This window comes from Condylura cristata, unplaced genomic scaffold, assembly GCF_000260355.1.
Source record: "Condylura cristata isolate star-nosed mole 26May11 unplaced genomic scaffold, ConCri1.0 scaffold00004, whole genome shotgun sequence".
NCBI classification, from domain to species: Eukaryota; Metazoa; Chordata; class Mammalia; order Eulipotyphla; family Talpidae; genus Condylura; species Condylura cristata.
Genome location: NW_004567105.1, coordinates 47643593 through 47661634, shown reverse-complemented (window position 1 = coordinate 47661634; position 18042 = coordinate 47643593). Strand labels below are relative to the sequence as shown.

At 40.0% G+C, this 18042-nt stretch overlaps 1 protein-coding gene across 1 annotated transcript in view; it reads right to left on the bottom strand.

Moving 5' to 3' along the window:
* SUCLG2 (succinate-CoA ligase, GDP-forming, beta subunit) overlaps positions 1-18042 on the bottom strand; it is a 258225-nt gene that overhangs the window by 197877 nt on the left and 42306 nt on the right. The window contains exon 2 of the mRNA XM_004675993.2: positions 859-1000. Within this exon, the coding sequence (XP_004676050.1) occupies positions 859-1000 (142 nt within the window). The remainder of the gene's footprint in view (positions 1-858; positions 1001-18042) is intronic.

Genomic DNA, 18042 nt, shown 5'->3' with positions numbered 1-18042 from the left:
CAAACAGCAGGATCTGACTCCTAATTTCTCAATCTATAACTGAGGAAATGGGTTTGATTGTCTACAATAAACACAAAGTACAATCTCCCTTAAACACAACAGCACTGGAAGACAAACACATTACACTTGACCCTTGAACAACCTGGAGGCAAGGTTATGGACCTCTGGGGCAGTCCATAAGAGTCAGCACTCCACCTCCACTACTTCTATTTCTATGGATCAGCCAACCAACATCCGCAGCTGGCTAGATCGTCAAAAACGGGACCCTTAGGTAGAAGAAATTCCACATAAACAAACCTGCAGAGTTCATGTTTATGTTGTTCAAGGGCCAGCTGTATTCTTGACTTATTGATTAGAAAGATGAGACACTGACAGAAGAAGTGCTTATGCAAAATTACAAAGCTAGTAAGTGGAAAACCAAATACTGCCCCAAGTATGCTTTCAAAAGCATATGATCTTCCCCTTTTTCTCCTCGTCACGCAGAGGGAACTTTTCCCATGTTGCTAGAGGCTTAAAACACATGTGAACTCTCTTGCTTCACTTACCCTAAGATGGGCTTCTTTCTGACTCTCTACCCTTCAACCAAATCTCTCCTGGTCACTAGATCACATAAAAGTCCTAGGTGAAAGACTGGCTGAAAAACTCAGAAAAATTCTGAGTAGAGTGACATCCCATATATGGCTATAGTTTGTAAAAGATTAAAAATGTTCCTAGTTGGACTTTTTTTGTCTTTGTAATTCATAGTTCTCCACTGCACCTATCTCTGCACAATACAGAAATTTCAGTATAATGAGATATGACTACCTATAAATTCACTAATTTGGGCAAGCACATTTCATCTGTTATGAATCTACTTACTCAGTCTCTTAGCAGCCTCCAGAGCTTCATTTGCAGTGTCTACTACAAAGAATCTTTGAACTTTCACTCCATTGTCAGACATCAGTTTCTTGCTCTGATATTCCTGTAGGTTTAGCCATCGTCTAGGGGTTAACTGAAGTGCCTAGAGAAATCAGAGGAGAAAAAGGTAGGATGATTTTGAATAACAGGAAAAACAACAATCTAATAGGTCCTCTCAGATGGCAATCAGCAACACAGATCTTGGAAAGAAAAAGAAAAAAAATCTACATAAATTCTTCTTTATTTTATTGCCTTTCTAATAAAAAAAATGTTAGGAAAACTACATGTGTACACAGACACAAATGCAGATTTTTTAAAAAGAAAGATCTGAATAAGGTCTTTGGTTAACAATAATATACTGACACCATTTCCTAGTTTTGCTATTTCTAAAATTTTAAATTGAAGATATCAATATTAGGGAAACAGGGGTGAAAGAACTGTTGAACTGTTTTTGTAGCTCCTTTGAGTATATAACTGTTTCAAAATGAGAAGTTATTTTTTTAAAAAAAATGTTAATTATAGAGTGTGCATCTTTCCTGTGCCCCTCCTCACACACAAATAAAGCTCAAGCATTATTCTAATATGTGTAGTCTGTGTATCCCAGAAAGAACTTTTTTTAAAACACTTTGAGGTCAATTGGCAAAAGACTACTATCTTTACCTTAGTATTAATGGAGTCTAGGTACAATCATTACACAGTTAATAAAATTAGCTCTTCCACATACCAAAGTTAAATGTCATAACCTAAATCACCATTAATTAAACTAGTTCCAACAAACTATAATAAGTCACCTTGCTTAAGTATCATGTAGAAGTGGTTTTCCAGTAAACTCTACAAATTAGTTTTTTCTATCAAAAACTAATCGAAGAAACTTATCAAAGGACAAAATATATCAATCAATAAATTATTCCCATCACATCTAATAAAGAGTAACAGCATTCTCTATCAAATCCATAGGCTCCATTTTTAAAAGGAAAAAGTGAATATAATTAAAGTCTTTTCCATTCATAAGATAGGATACAAATGAACTACTAGTTGCAGGAGGAAGGATGATGATACCATTGTCACAGACACAAACCAAGAAATCAATCACACAACTGGATCACAAGACCAGGTAGGGGAATCTCACCTGAGACACCTCTGTCAGTGGCCCCTACCTGGTTCACCTTTATAAATATCAGTAGTAATGATGTTTTTTTAAAGATTTATTTATTTATGCATACAGAACTGGAGTACAGGCCAGAGGTGGGGGGCGATGAGAGGATTCTCCAGAGACAGAGTGGAGAGCAGAACAGGCAGACTGACAAAGTACACTGATGAAGGGACCAGAGGGTGGGTCAGAAGAGGTCTGCCACACCATGAGGGTAGGCTCCCTGGTCAAGGATTGAACTCGTGATGCAGTGACTTCGACAAGCTTATAGTGCTGCGCTTTAACCAGCTGCACCACCAGGGAGGGTGCAATAATGATGTATTTAATATCTATGCTCTCTGCACTACTTCTTTTGAATAAAAATAAATTGTCTCACAAGCAATGGTTACATCATTAACTGTGTATATATTTTGATAAAGCATAAATAATCTGAAAAACACACTTGAAAAATGAACATACTTAATAGCAAGTCACGTAACACAACAAGACAAATACAAGTTTAAGGTATTTTGTAAGAGACTTGTAATGAAAGAAAACATTAAAAGTTAGTTATATGCCATATTCTTGGACCACATTTAGAAGGCAAGTGGGTAAGGATCAATAGGTTAAGTTTAGTTGACATCCCAATTTAAAGGCAGTAACAGAAGGATATAAAATTATGGCTTGAAAAGAACCTTGGAGAAAGACCTAAAAATGGTCACAGTGTGCTCATGTTAATTCCTTTTCATCAGAACACCAAGTGTATTCATTTTAGATATGCTAATGTAATCTCCTGCAAACTAATTGCAATTGATCCAGAGACTAGCTTCATAGACATATAATACATATTGACTATTTCTGCATTGTCTCAAATAAAAGTCTGTTCAAAGCATATTGCTCTTGAATTGAAAAGCAACATGGTGAACATAGTTCTGAAGTCTCTGATACTAAAGCTATCAATCTACTAGAGATCATCTTGAAAAATAGTCACCTACCTTCATAAAGGCCATCGGAAGAGGGCCCTTAGTAGGTCTAAGATGTCATTAAGTCAATTTTATTTATTAGGGATTTGTGATCACTCTAGAAAGCAAAACTTAAATTTATTTCTGCATTTTTATGGAAAAGAAAAAAAGGTGATGAAAACATGCTAAGTAAATGGAGGGTACGAGGTATGCTGGAAATGTAATCAACTGTGGAATAATAACAATATTTCCACGTACTGCTGATTGTACATTTACCTCTAATAGGCACTCATTTTATCTAATGGTCAAGACATTCATGAACAATCAGGCATTAACTTTCTCTAGCCACCTTAATGCAAGTCAACCAATATTTCTAACTTTCCTTCTTCCATGCACTTCCTTGCTTAACCTGAAGTAACATGGGGCCCTGCAACTAGTTCCAGCTAATGAATTGTAATTATATGTGGTATGTAGGCATCTAAGCCAATATTTGATGGTCGTCACTCCTACCACATACACATTCTCTTTTACCCACAGAATAGCAATATTCAAGATGGCAGCTGAGCCTTCAACCCAGGAGCAGCGTGAGAACAGACACACAGTCACCTCCCCAGGTGACTCCATGCGTATCTGGTGAAAAGTAAAGCCCTATGAAATTTGAGCTTCAGAGGGATATTTGTCACTTCTGAAGAACCTAGCCAATTTATCATATCTAGTCCATCCTATTAATGAAACTATCCTTCATAATGGGAAACTCACTGAGTCACTGGCTCATGTTACTTGGCACAAGATCACTGGTAAAATCAGAGCTTTTTTGATTAACAGTATCAATCAACTTAACACTGTTGCTTCCCTGTATTTGTATTCTGGTCCCACATTCCCAGGGTCCTCTTGATAATGAAGAGTGACCCTGGGATCACTGAGACCACATAAAAGCATCCTGTCTTCAAATGACCAAGTATCTACTAGGAAGAGGATTCTCGTGAAATGGCAGAATGCCTGGAAGGAAAACTGTAATTACTGCAAGCTTTGAGAGGAAAGAGAGAAGGAGAAACCTGAGACTTGGGGCCTCCCTGTCTGTGTAAGAGGTTAAAGCACAGCACTATGAAGCTACCCACAGCCACTGCAGCAGGAGTTTGATCCCCAGCCAAGGAGGTGACCCACAAGGCACAGCAAACCTCTCCTGTCTCGCCCACTGCTCCCCTCACCAGTGTATTTCATTAGATCTACTTGTTCTGCTCCTCACTCTGTCTCTGGAATCCTCTCATCTCTGCAACTCTGGCCTATATCCCAGTACTAATATACATAAATAATGGATCTTTTAAAATAAATAAATAAAACCCAAGACTTCAAGACTGGCACATCAGTAGTCTTCCAAGGAATTTCTGAACTTGGAATAAGAGTGGCAGATGAGAGTTTAATGTTCATCTGACCCAGAGCCACCAATTCGTTTCTGCCAGCTTTTGTCTGCTCGCCTTTAGATCATTCTCTGTGCTAACCGGCTTGTGCCTAGATTTGAAACTGTGCAGAGACCAGCCAGTGAGAGGAAGACACAGGTCTCTGTCTTCCTCTTTCTGAGCTGACTCGTAACTCTGGCACTAGCAACTTCTCCTATGAAGCTCTAGCTTCAAATAGCCCTTCCTTCCTCAGCTTCCGCCCAATATCCCTCCAGCTGTGACTCCTGCACCATCAGCTGGCCCTGGCCTCATGACACCTCCTTTCACTTCCAGTGGGGCTGACCGAAGATTCTTGCTGTCACCCACCAGTAGGAGTTGCCTCCATGGCACCTATGTGCCTTCTAGCATCTCACCTTCCAGCATTTCCAACACCTTTGTAGCTAATGGTATTTTCAGTCAATTCTATTAAACAATCTGGTACTCTGGAAGGTGTCCCCTCAAGGCACAGAAAGGAAACAGGTTTTCAGGTACAAGAGTCTTACACACTGGGAGTTTAAGGAATGAAAGGATTACTGGGTTCAACCTCTTCATTTTAGTCAGGAAGCAGGAGGCCTAAGGAGGGGAAATGACATGTCTAAGGATCCTACAGCAACTCAGAGAGGCTGATAAGAACTTGATTAATTCCAACTTTCTTTCCTTCTTTAACACTTATTTTGGCAAATTGACTATTTTGGGAAGAGCATCATTTTCTCAAAACAGCTGGGTAGGTGGGCACCTAGGTTTAGTTCCTTTTGGACATGTATGCTGACCTTTCCACTCCTTCCATCCCTTCTTTCTTTGACAGAACAAGCATTTCTAGCTTGGGGTGGAAGAGGAAAATGTAACTTAAAAGAAAAGCAGCACATAAAGATTTAAGGACCTATGGGAACAGAGCAGCAGAGGCAGAAGAAAAAGAATGAAAAATGAGAGAAAGGACAAAGAACCAAGAGGGAAAAAGATAATGACTAAGCAGGCAAAAATTCTCAAGAAAACTCAAAGCACAAAATTAGACAGTTACACAGAAAAAAAGACACGATCGAGAAGTCATCTTCGCCCCATGGTTTTAAAATTAGAGGTGTGGAGACAGCCGAAATAGCACCACAGGAGGAAAAAATCAATAAAGGGAGTAGAGAAGGAAATGTCATGGAGCTGTGTGCCCCACAAAGGGAGGCTCGGTGAGCAAAGTCTGCCCACTAGCACTCTGGCTTCCTCTTCCTCTGCCTTCTTTCTGCAGAGCTGCTGCTTCACTCAGGAAGCCTAAAGGAATAAAAAGAACTGGAGACTCACTCCTAATAAGCAAAAAAAAAAATTTGAAACAAAAATGAGATGCTATTCTGCCAAAAGTAATGAAGATATCGCCAAACAGCAGTAAAGATGAAGGTCTGATGTTACTGTGTTACAGGGTAGGGTGAGGGGCAGCCCAAAGCCCCAAACCTGCCCACTCTAAATAGATTCTGCCATCTGCTGCATCAAGACAAAACCTATTCTAGTGCAAAAGACATTTAATGGAAAGGAACTTTAATACAATTAGTGTGCAATACAGGGAGGAGGATGAATAAAGTTTCCAAATCAAGCACCAAAGTTACCCATCCCCTCATGAGTAAATGCCTGGCCAAACAGGATTGGCCCAAAACATTGCTACAAGTTTAAGGCACCTCCTGGTGGGGATCCCTAGAAAAGGAGCAGAAGCAGCCCAGCACCTCTGGATCAAAGGAGCAAATTCAAAATCAAGACAGAAGTTGCCATTGTTGTTGTTGTTGTTTTTAAAGATGTTTTGTTTATGCATACAAGAGTTAAGGTGTAGGCCAGAGGTGTGAGGGGTGAGAAGATTCACCAGAAACAGAGTGGGGAACAGAACAGGCAGACTGACTGAACTACAATGCTACAGGGCGCAGCAAGCAAGACAGGAGAGGTCTGCTGTGCCATGTGAGTCACCTCCCTGACCGGGGATAGAACTCATGCTGCAATAATTGCGGATTGCTTCATATTGCTGACACTTAATCCCCTGCACCACCAGGGAAACCCTGAATGTTGCCATTGTTAACCTTCACACCAGTCTCTCACCCACATCTGTTTCAACCAATCTAAGACCAAGAAGCACAGCCTCTTCACACCTCTCTGCTCCATGTGCCTCCTTCAGATTTCCTTCTTGCTCTCAGCTTTCTTCCATTTTTCTTACAGTGTTCTCTCCAGCTTCTTCTCCTCCCTCTCAGTACCACCCTTCCTTAGGTAAGACAGGGAACCTGAACCTCACTTTCTCCTGGAGACCACCCCAGCAAATAAAACACCTATGTACCACCTTCAAAACCAATGTCGGCATTCATGAAAAGTTGAATACCTACATCCTCTAAATTAAAGTCTACTTCTAGAGGGTCTAATAGAGCATTTACACAAGTAACAGAGACATACACGGGGTCTTCTGTATGGTGTTGTACATAATAGTGTAGCTGGAAGTGATCTAAGAGTTCATAACATATGCAGCTCCTGAATAAAATGCAATATATTTTGAAAATACAAAGCATTTAATTTTTTTTTTTTTTTTTAGCAAAACAACAGCAGTAAGTACCCATGTATTTCTCCACCTCCTCTGTATCCTTGTAGCTAACATGCTATAGCTTTGCAGCAACCACTAGTCCCCCTTTGGTTGACTGCAAGGAGGGGAAAGTTGCACTATTAAGTCATGCAAGGAAGAACACTGCCTTGTGGTCACCTAACCCACATTTGCATAAATGAGAAATAAACCTTGGATGTGCTTGTCACAGATACCTTGAGAATAACTTAATGACAGCATCAACTTGTTGGACCCATAGTATACAACATGGATTGTTCGAGAACACAGGACTGAAGGAAAACAAGTTTGTTTTAATATGAATAGTAGAGTCTATGTCATTTATGTTTCAGGGGGAGGTATATCTGAAAGCAACATTCTGCACCTCATAAGGATAGATACACATATAAGGGCATAGGAGTAGGTTCAGATAAATTCCAGCAAACTTAATGCCAGTAAACTTGAGGCAGACAGGCTAGGAAGATGGCCAACAAAGGAAGAATTAACCTAATCTATAAATTTTTAAAAATTCATAGAAAAAAATCAACCTACTTAAAAAGCAACATTGACAGGGAGCCATCAAACTTCAGCTGCAACTGAACTGCATAGCTTTGGGTCTCTATTAACTTGTGTGGAAAATGAAGGGCTTGAACCCTTACTTAAATGATCAGGGTTCTTCAAATGAGGTGTGGAACTGAGGTAGGGGAGCAAAAGTGTATATTCCCAGTGACACAGAGCTACTACCTCTGATCTAAACTCCTGCTGTTTGCCAGGAAGAGGCTCTTAAACCTCATTTCAAGCTCTCAACAGCAATGACGACAGTGGAATACAAACAAGGAATTAGCTGTAAACTCAGAGGAAAATATATTTCCCTCTCGTTACAGGCATGGCAAGGAAGGCAGATGCTCAGTGGGCTGTAGCAGGTCAAAAGTTGGTATGTATTTGTTATATTTTAGGTTTTGCCAGTGTTGTTTTGTATGAAAATTAACATCCATAAATCTACCTTACTCATGTTACCTAGGAAATACGAGGCTTCAAATGAATGTGTTGGTGCGAATGAAAAGACAGAACTCTACATGTCTCAATGTGAGTGTCATAAAGAAAAGACCTGCTTGTTTAAAACAGGCTCTGATGAAAGTCATTTGACCTGTCACCTGAGTACAGTGATTAAATAGAAGCTTATTTGTTAAGAGGGGAAAATCACCCAATAGTGATAAAATAGTACTTTTCTCTTTAGCTTTTAATATGATGATGCCAATATGTCAACTCCTCCATCACAAAGAAGATATACTAAAAAGAGAGAGAGAGAGAAAGAAAGAAAAAAAAATGTTGTGTTATGCTGACTGAAATTTAAAAATCTTAATTATACTTAGACAATGAACTATTAGGTAAAATGGGGATTCAAACCTGGGAAGCAGATAACAGATTTTACTCTGTTCCAATGATTAAAAGTTTGTCTTCAGTTTATATATAATAGATAGCAACAATGAGCCCCTGATGTCAATATAATTATCCTTGAGGGGTGGGGAAAGCTTCTATAGGTTTAGATCTTTTGATTGCCTGAGTTATCTTGACCGAAAGACGAGATAATGCTATTTATGCCCAGAACAGGGCAAAGGCTGGAGTTTCAGCCTTTCCCTGATTTCTAAACAATGCAAAATGGCCACATGAAGGCTGAACACCCACTGTCAACATGTCTTTATCTGGCTTTCTGGTCCTCAGTGGAGGCTGAAAGGCAGCTTTATGGCAGGCAGCTGATACCTGATGGCTTGTTCTCAGAACAGGAAGCCAGCAAGTTCTGACTGAAAAGCTTGTGTAGATAGTTCTGCTCTCTTGCCTGCTGGGATGAGTAATGGAAAAGGTTGTTCCCAGAACATATCAAATGATAGCATTTCACAATTAGAAGCCTGGGTATGCAAAGGAAAACTTAATAATGTCAGACACAGAAAAAAAGAGCAGAAACCATTACTGGGTTTCATTTTGCTCTCTTTTCATGCAAAAAGTGTGAAGCCTCCATCTGGGATCACCTTTGCAAACACAGTATCCCTTTCGTCGAGAACTGTAATGTCCCACTGTACTAAATAAAATTACTTTCCTTCTCACTTTGAACCAGGATATTCCCATCTTACAGATGGGGAAGATGAGAGGTTAAAGTAACTTCGAAGATCTCTCAGTTGTGAAGTGAAAGTCAAGACTAGAACCCAAATTGTCCCTTCTAAAAAAGCTGTTAGATGTCTTTTCCACAACTGATTTTTTATCCCATATCAATGACAAAGACTTGGGAGTCACCAAAGTGAAAACTATCCTATTTCCATTTCTGGCATAAAAAAATAAAGTTTTCCCTGTAAAAGACAGGACTGCCTGAAAAATTGAGAACACGAAAACCAATGGTGCAGCACCTGATGAAAGAGCCGGCTGGCATGGGAATCTCAGGAAGTGCTTTACAGGTTACTGATCGAGGCCCTCCCTGGTGGCTGAAGGGTTAGGACACAGCTCTGCAAGTTAGCCGCAGCCCCCTCAGTGCGAATTCGACCCCTGCCCCGGAGGTGACCCACATGGCGCGGCTGACCTCTCCACATGCTGCTCCCTTCAGCAGTGTACTTCCTCGATCTGCCTGTTCTGTTCCCCAATGCCCCTGCACCTCTGGTTTGTACCCCAGTTATGTATGCATAAATAAATTAAAAAAAAAAAGTTCACTGATCGAGATAAACAATCCCTTCTTTCTTTTCTTTACAAGAAATCACCTTGGCGTCAAACTAGGCACCGTGGGGCCACTTTTGCTCTATTTACAATGCACTTCTGACAGTACCACCTCTCTCCAAGCCCTTTCACAAAGGAGATGCTGCCGTGGATAGCACTTGTTTAAAAATAAACTAATCTGACCTACGAGGAAACAACTGAAAGTTGAAATTCTAGAGTATCCAAAAACTAGATCATAGTATGTTCCTATTTTAGAATTTTGTTTGTGGGACTTTGGTGAATCTTTGTATTTTTATGTATTTTATTTATTTCTCATTTTTAAAGATTTATTTATTTATGCATACAAAATTGGGGAACAGGCCAGAGGTGTACCTTCCCCCAGGGAGAGGGTTCACCAGAGACAGAGTAGGGAGCAGAACAGGTATATGTAGTTGAACTACACTACTGAGGGGTGCAGCAGGCGTACAGGAGAGGTCTGCCACACCCTGTGGGTCAGCTCCCTGGCCAGGATTGAACTTTGCTCCAGTGGCTGCGATAGCTTCACAGTGCTGTGCTTCAACCCACTCTACCACTGGTGAGGGCCCCAAAAACTTTGTATTTTTAAACCAAATACTAGCTAGTAGGTATGGTGCCATGAAATTGCAGAAACTATGCTAAATGATTGATAAAGCAGTACCTTATGTAATTCTCATGATCACCCCCTAAGGAAGAAACTGGTAGATGCCTGTTTTACACATGAGCAAGGTAAAGTGCAGAAAACCTGTTCGCTCAGAGTGACAGAGCAGGTTAAAGGCAGAGCTACATTTCAGTCAGGTATGACTGACTACAGTGTGTGCTCCTCAAAGAGCAGTACTGGTGAATCACCTCCCAGCCCACAGAAGTGATGGTGACTAGTGAAATGAATAGGGGTGGGAGGAGAAAGTAGTAGGCAGTTTGTGGATTTCACTTCAGGAGGGTACAGTACAGAACTCAGAAGGATGATGGGGAAGAGAGGGAAGCTCTGGATGAGAGCATGGTTTTAGGATGGCTTTCACTAAGTCAAAAGAATTAAGATTCCCAAAGATACTGCCTCATTCTTTTCATCTTAAGTTGAACAGAAAAAAAAAAAACAGCATATTTTTTAAGGAGCAAAGAAATGTAAAACTCTTTGAGGTGAGGACAAATGCCCAAAGGAGAGAACACTCCATAACTCCATGCTGCTTCTCTGCCCACAGCAAGAAAGAAAAATAAAGGGCTAGGGCAAAATATAACCTTGATAAACATTAGCATACCAACACACCAGTGGAAACAAATGTAGAAAAGGTTTCTAAAAATACTGAGTTTTTACTTCAAAATGCTTTCGTGTCCCTGGCAAAGAGTGTACCAGCCTAATTATGTTAGAGGAAAATCACCTTAATTTTACACAGTGTACAGAAATGGGCAAAATTTATTTATACTGAGAAAGAAAACAAATTAAGGTAGCATAAACATATACTTGCGTTGAACTCCTACCTAGGAAATGTGCAGAACCTGTACTCTGTTCATTCATTTACAAGTTTGCACTGGGCATTTATAAGCTGTCACTGTGCTTGGGCATCCCAGGCCTACTGGTCAACAGAACAAGTAAGTTCTTTGCCATCACAGAGTTTATGTCCCAGGAATATAGGCAGAGGAGAAGGATTAAAACACATACATGAAGAGTGATTACAGAGAGGGAAAGTACTAACATGAAAATGAAAGATATATATATATATATATATATATATATATATGCTGAGTGCCCAAAGCCAACTGTTGACACAATGGACACTGTGGGTAAATGACAGGTTGGCAGGGATGAGAAAATAGAAAGAAGGAGCAGTACCCAGTAGGCATGGCCCAAGACTTGTAGGCAGGAAAGGGTTAATATAAGCAGGGCTACAGGGAGGGTGGTGAGAGATAAGGGCACACAAATAAACAAGAAGGAGACCCCATAGGTGCTTACCAGATAGGGTCTGAGGTTTACATTTCATTCACTTGCTTTAAACAGGGAGTGAGAAGATCTGATTCTCATTTTAGAAAAGTCATTCTGTCTTTTGTTTAGAGAATGAAACCTGTTGTGGGAAAACTGCCTTAGCCAGACCAGAATCAACAATGTTTTTCCTATAAATGGTCTAAGTGTAAATATTTTAGACTCTGAGGACCAGATAGTCTGCTATAACTACTCAACCTTCCTCTATAGCTTAAACCAGAAATATTACACTTAAAAAAAAAAAAATGGGCATAGCTATGTTCCAGTGAAGCTTTTTTTTTACAAGACGGGATTTGGTTTGTTGGCCATAATTTGCAGACTTCTCTACTAGACCACTGAGAAAGGCAGTAAGGTAGAAACTAAGGGTAATGGACAGATTCTAGATAACTCTGGTGATAAAGCTTACTGAAATTAGATGTGGGGTTTATGGTAAAAAGAAAGTTGGTATGGGCCCTCCCTGGTGGTGTAGCAGGTTAAAGCACAGCACTGTAAACAAGCCTCATCCCTTCAGTGTGAGTTCGATGCTAGGACCTGGAGGTGACCCATATGGTGCAGCAGACCTCTCCTGTCTCTCCCACTGCTCCCCTAAGCAGTGTACTTCATCAATCTGCCTGTTCTGCTCCTCACTCTTTCTCTGGTGAATCCTCTCACCACCCCTGCACCTCTGGCCTGTACTCTAGTTCTGTATGAATAAATAAATAAAATCTTAAAAAAAAGAAAGAAAGCTGGCCCTCCCTGGTGGTACAGTGGGTTAAAGCACGGCACTAGGAAGTTTAAGCCACTTCCGCATGAGTTCGATCCCTCCTGCCCCGGGAGGAGATCCACATGGCGAGGCAGACCTCTCCTGACCCACCCGCTGCTCCCCTCAGCAGTGTACTTCTTCGTCTATCTGCCTGTTCTGCTTCCCATTCTGTCCCTGGTGAATCCTCTCACTCTCCGCATCTCTGGCCTGTACCCCAGTTCTGTATGAATAAATAAATAAATCTAAAAAAAAAAAAAAAAAAGAAAGCTGGTCTGAGCCACACACACACTTTTACATAGTTTGTATAAATCTGCTAACATCTACCTATCTGCATATCATCAAAAAAGTATTTCTTTAGAAATAATATTAACCTTAGATTTTTTGCCCAAGTTGGCCTTTGCGTTGGGCTTAATTATTAAGGCTCCCTTATATCATTCCACCACATCACAGCTGCTGGGCCTTTGATCTTCTAACCTTCTTCCATTATTTAATATTAATCCCAGCAGGCAATAGGCAAACTGCCCTGCTGTAGCCCCACCCTACCACAGTGGTCCATCTGCAGCTTCTCTCCAAGGAGAAAACACAGATCTCCCTTGCTTAAAGAAATAGCACATCGAAATACCAAAAAGGAGGAAATAAGAACTAAGGATTAATAAAATGTAGCATGCTCAATGGAATTCTGTAAAACGCTCAGATGAATGAGTCAGCTATTGAAACATCAGTACAGACATATTTCTAAAGCAAACATGTGGGGGGGTGGGAAGCAAGTTACTAAAAGGAACACATAAAAGCAGGAAAACTTAAATAGAAAAAAAAAATGTTAAATGGTCTTAAGGAGACAAAGGGATTCAGAATATGCCATCCCAAAATATGCCATTCTGGAAGAGGAGATATTTTGCACTAATGGTAACTGAGGAGGCAGAAACAAGCAAAATTCTTGGCCTCCTCACTCCCCCCACCTTCGCATTCTAGAAAGGACAGCATGATTCTTAATCATGGGAGAAAAACCTACACTCTCAGTCCAGACATAGCACCAGCTGGCCCTGCCTGCCTCACCAAGCTTGCTAAGTGTTCCTTAACACCCATTAGTGCTCCGTGTTATTTGCCTTCTCACAACTGGCTGCCACTAGAAGCTCAAAGTCCTTTTCCTTTTTCTTGTTACTTCCCCACAGATTCATACTATAGTTCTGTGGCTAAGGTGCTATGTAAGTCCAATTTCTCACTGCCCCCAGAGCTAGCCATGACTCGGTGTGCCTGCACAAGCCTATCTGCATGGCCCTGTTAATAAACTGTGGTTTGTTTTCCTCTTGTTCATTTGTATTTTGTCAGCCTAGATTGCAGGACCCCAGACAATGAAAGTAAGGTGAGAAAAAGGGAAAATTAAGTTCGCTCCTTTATAGGTACGTTACCATGTAAAAACAATATGGAAGGGCAGAGGGGGGAGAGGTTTGTGGATGAGGCACCAGGAGACTTCAACATTTTCTGGTATGCTTTGTGTTTTTTTACTTAAAATTAATAGCAACTATGAGGAAATAGCAACCTTTGAATATTGTTCTCATTCGACACCAGATGATTAATGTTAATCTCAATAGTCTCCATTTATTCTAAGTAAAAATCATCATCTGTGTGTAACTGGTTGAATAACTGTACTTAATTTTATGACGATGAACTTATTAATCAATAATATGAAAAAGGGGCCATGCATAAATCAATTTTCAAAAATCATAAAGAAAATAATATGAAAAAAGTCATGCTAGAAAGGACCATCTTACTTTAAAAAATTGAAAATAAGGGCCCTCCCTGGTGGCGCAGCGGGTTAAAGCATAGCACTAAGAGGCCACATCCGCATGAGTTCGATCCCCGCCTGCCCCAGAGATGACCACATGGAGCAGCAGACCTCTCCTGACGCTCCCACTGCTCCCCTCAGCAGTGTACTTCGTCGATCTGCCTGTTTTGTTCCCCACTCTGTCTCTGGTGGGTCCTCTAACTGCCCCTACATCTCTGGCCTGTACCCCAGTTCTTTATGCACAAGTAAATAAATCTTTGAGGAAAAAAAACTGAAAATAAGAATCTAGAAGAAAGCTGAAATCATGGTGAGGCAACAGCTTCCATTACACATGAATAACTCAGGCTGGGGATGTCTGAGGCCACTACGGCTGCACTTTCTCCCCAGGCCCATGTTAGATAGCCATGTACTCACTGAAGCAAGGCCTTCCACTATGTGGACACTATAGCTTTGCAGGACAGGTAAGCTCAGAAAAGGAGGGGAGGATGCTATTTTGTCAATGAACTGTCTAAGGTTTATACCAGGTGGCTTGGACTTATGTCAGGCTGAGGATCATAGAGTTTTGGCTCACTTCTGGCTTGAGTGAACATCTCTAAAAGTTATTTCCTGAAAATAAAAGTATTGCTTCGTATCATAAATTTGTGTACACTGTCTATATGCATATGTATATAAAGTTACATAAGTGAACGTGTGTGTGTGTGTGTGTGAGAGAGAAAGAGAGAGAGAGAGAGAGAAAGAGAGAGAGAGACAGACAAACTGACTGACATTTGGTCTACTCATTCAATGAGTCTCTATGGTCACAAAGGAAGTCTGTGTTTCCAAAAATCATCTTCATGCCAAGTATTCATTGAAAAACAAACTCAAAACTGAGCAATTATATAATAGGCGTGGGTCCAATTTGCTCTGAGGCTATTAACTGCTCAGCTAATCCTAACCATTTTACACTCTCACATGCTATCAGAACAGATTATTTATGACACCCAAAGAACTACATACAACACATATGTATCCTACATACCACGTATATACTACACATACCTCAAGTATACTGCACATACCTGACCAAACATGTCCCCACCTAACAATACCTACAGGGTCAGTTTCTGTTTGTTTGTTTCTTTAAGTCTCCACTTTCAGAAAGTATGTGACACTGAACAAGTAAAGCAGATATATTAGTAAAACAGAACACTCAACGTGGTAAGGTTGCTGGGTGGGTACAGGGAGATGAAAACTATGACGATGTTTTGTTACACCCGTGTTCAGCACTGTAATTTTAGTAGGTCCAGTGTCAATTCAATGCAATAGATACGGCTGCATCACACAACCTGTCATCTTCCTGCCTCTGTCACCTCGGTTCACACACAAGTTGTTAGTCCTCCTTAAATCATTTCCCAACGTCCCTTGAAAAATACTGAATTGAAAACTCGTAAAGGGCAGACTTTACCCAATGAACCCAGTCTTGTTCCTACCATCAACCAGTGCTTAATAGTTTAGGATACACTTAAGTTTAAGGTGATTTCTCTTATAGGAATAGACTTCTAATGCTCTTTTATAGTGGTTATTTGGAGTGACCTCACTAACTCAGGTCTGCTGGCACACTGACATGCTGAAGAAATGACTTGGAGAGTAGTAAATCAGTGACCTTTGCTGGGGAAATTCCTAATACCATCTCCCTGACATTTTGAAGGTTCACTATACACAGTGATAATTGGTGTTTGCAAGGTTCAGAGTCTATTGTTTGTGTTTAGAGACTTCATTCTTATTGATGAATAAAATATTACTGTGGAAGGCCCTCGCTGGTGGCGCAGCGGGTTAAAGTACAGCACTGAGGAGTTAAAGCCACTTCCGCATGAGTTCGATTCCCGCCTGCAGTGGAGGTGACCACATGGCGTGGCAGACCTCTCCTGGCCCGCCCACTGCTCCCCTCAGCAGTGTACTTCGTTGATCTGCCTGTTCTGCTCCCCACTCTGTCTCTGGTGAAGCCTCTTGCCGCCCCTGAGCCTCTGGCCTGTACCCCAGTTCTGTATGAACAAATAAATCTCAAAAAAAAAAATTACTGTGGAAAACTACATCTTAGAATTTTCTACTTGAAATATTTCTATTTTTCAGAATTTTTTTCTATTAGAAAGCTAGAAATATTATCATATCATACTAACATTAAGTATTATTATAATACCATATATTTCACATCTTTATTGTCAAGTTCCCATTTACAGGTGAAATTGCAATCTCAAATATTAAATTCTATGGCCCATTTCCATATTTCCATAAACCCAGTCATGAAAGAAATACACATATCAAATTTTTCAATTCACATTGTCTATTCTCCTGCAATAAGTTTCTTAACCAAGTGGTAGAAGAAGGAAAAATTGCAAAATTTTACCAGTATCTGTATGACTAATTCATAGAAATTAAAAATCAAGGTAATGTTTCAGAAAACTGAGTGATATGAAAAAAAAGACTTACAAAATTATACTTGAAAACAGAACTTATACAATAGAATAAGATGTACAATATTCAAAGTTCTCTAGGAGATTAAAAAAATATATTTTGTCCATCCGAAAAGACCACTGAAATCACAGAAAAACCACAAGTGAACACAGACAAAAAATATTCATGTAAAATATAGTACCTATGATTTAACATCTAAGCAACAGAGAGAACAGTATTTTAATCATAATATACCTGCAAAATCAGGGGTTCTAAAAACCTAGAAACAACAATAAAGTATAATACTCATGGCTTTAGATTTGTTTATGGCTGTTTTTTTGTTTGTTTGTTTTTTCTTTTTTTTTTTCCAGAAAACTACAGCAAAATAATATTGCTACAATTAACATCTGATAAAAACTATAAATTAATAAAGACAATAAGATACAAAAAATGATACATTATCTATAACTTGTAATGTCACTGTGGCAAGTTATGGATCTTATGCTGAGAAATGAGTCTAAAAAGGTGGGACTGAATAATCAGTGGTCACCTTACCTCTGTCATTTAGCAGGCAGCACTTTACACTTTGCTTACTTAAGTGAAAAAGAGCATCAACCACCTTCCAAGGTTGTTAGGAAAATTAAATGGAAGTGGTGCGCAATCTGTTCTGGAATCAAGAAGCAGCAGTGGAGAGGTATGAAATGCTACCACAGGAGGACATTATGATGATGATAAAGGACATTCCTTGCTACATTCCTAAGGAAATATCTACTAGTTAACAGCAGGCATACTACAAAAAGTCCCGTGTCTCAAGGTAAAAATAAAGCCCAACATGGAAATCACAGACTAACACAGACTTCACCAAAGGGGACACAGAGGGGAATCATGGTTCATTGAATAGTAAGTGGATAAACACTTAGACTCTAGTCCCAGCAGAGTTGCCACTCAGTCAAGAACAAAAGCAGTAAGAGGATATGGGGGTGTTCCCAGGGCCCTAGTAAGGGAAACCAGAGAGAACTGCTCTAGACTCACTCATCTTACCTTCCACTCAGAACTACTACAGACTTGAGGATGCACAGATAGCACACAGATTTTCAAGGCTCAGATCTGGAGCCCATTAGGGGAGGGATAACATCAGTACCACAAAAAGAACAAAGACAGCCCCACCCATCATAGTCACACCAGCAGCTGGGTCACTCCAGGCTACTTCAAGACCCTCTTCAGCTGATAACTGCAAAATATGAGCTACAGAAGTCTACAAAGACCATAAAAATAGTCATTAAATAAACTAGAAGCATAACACCACCTGCAAGAAGTGATTCGACACCATACTACTTGTTATAATTTTATCAAGAAATTTAAAATTTGTAACATGTGCGTGTAAATATACATACATACATACATACATACATACATACATAC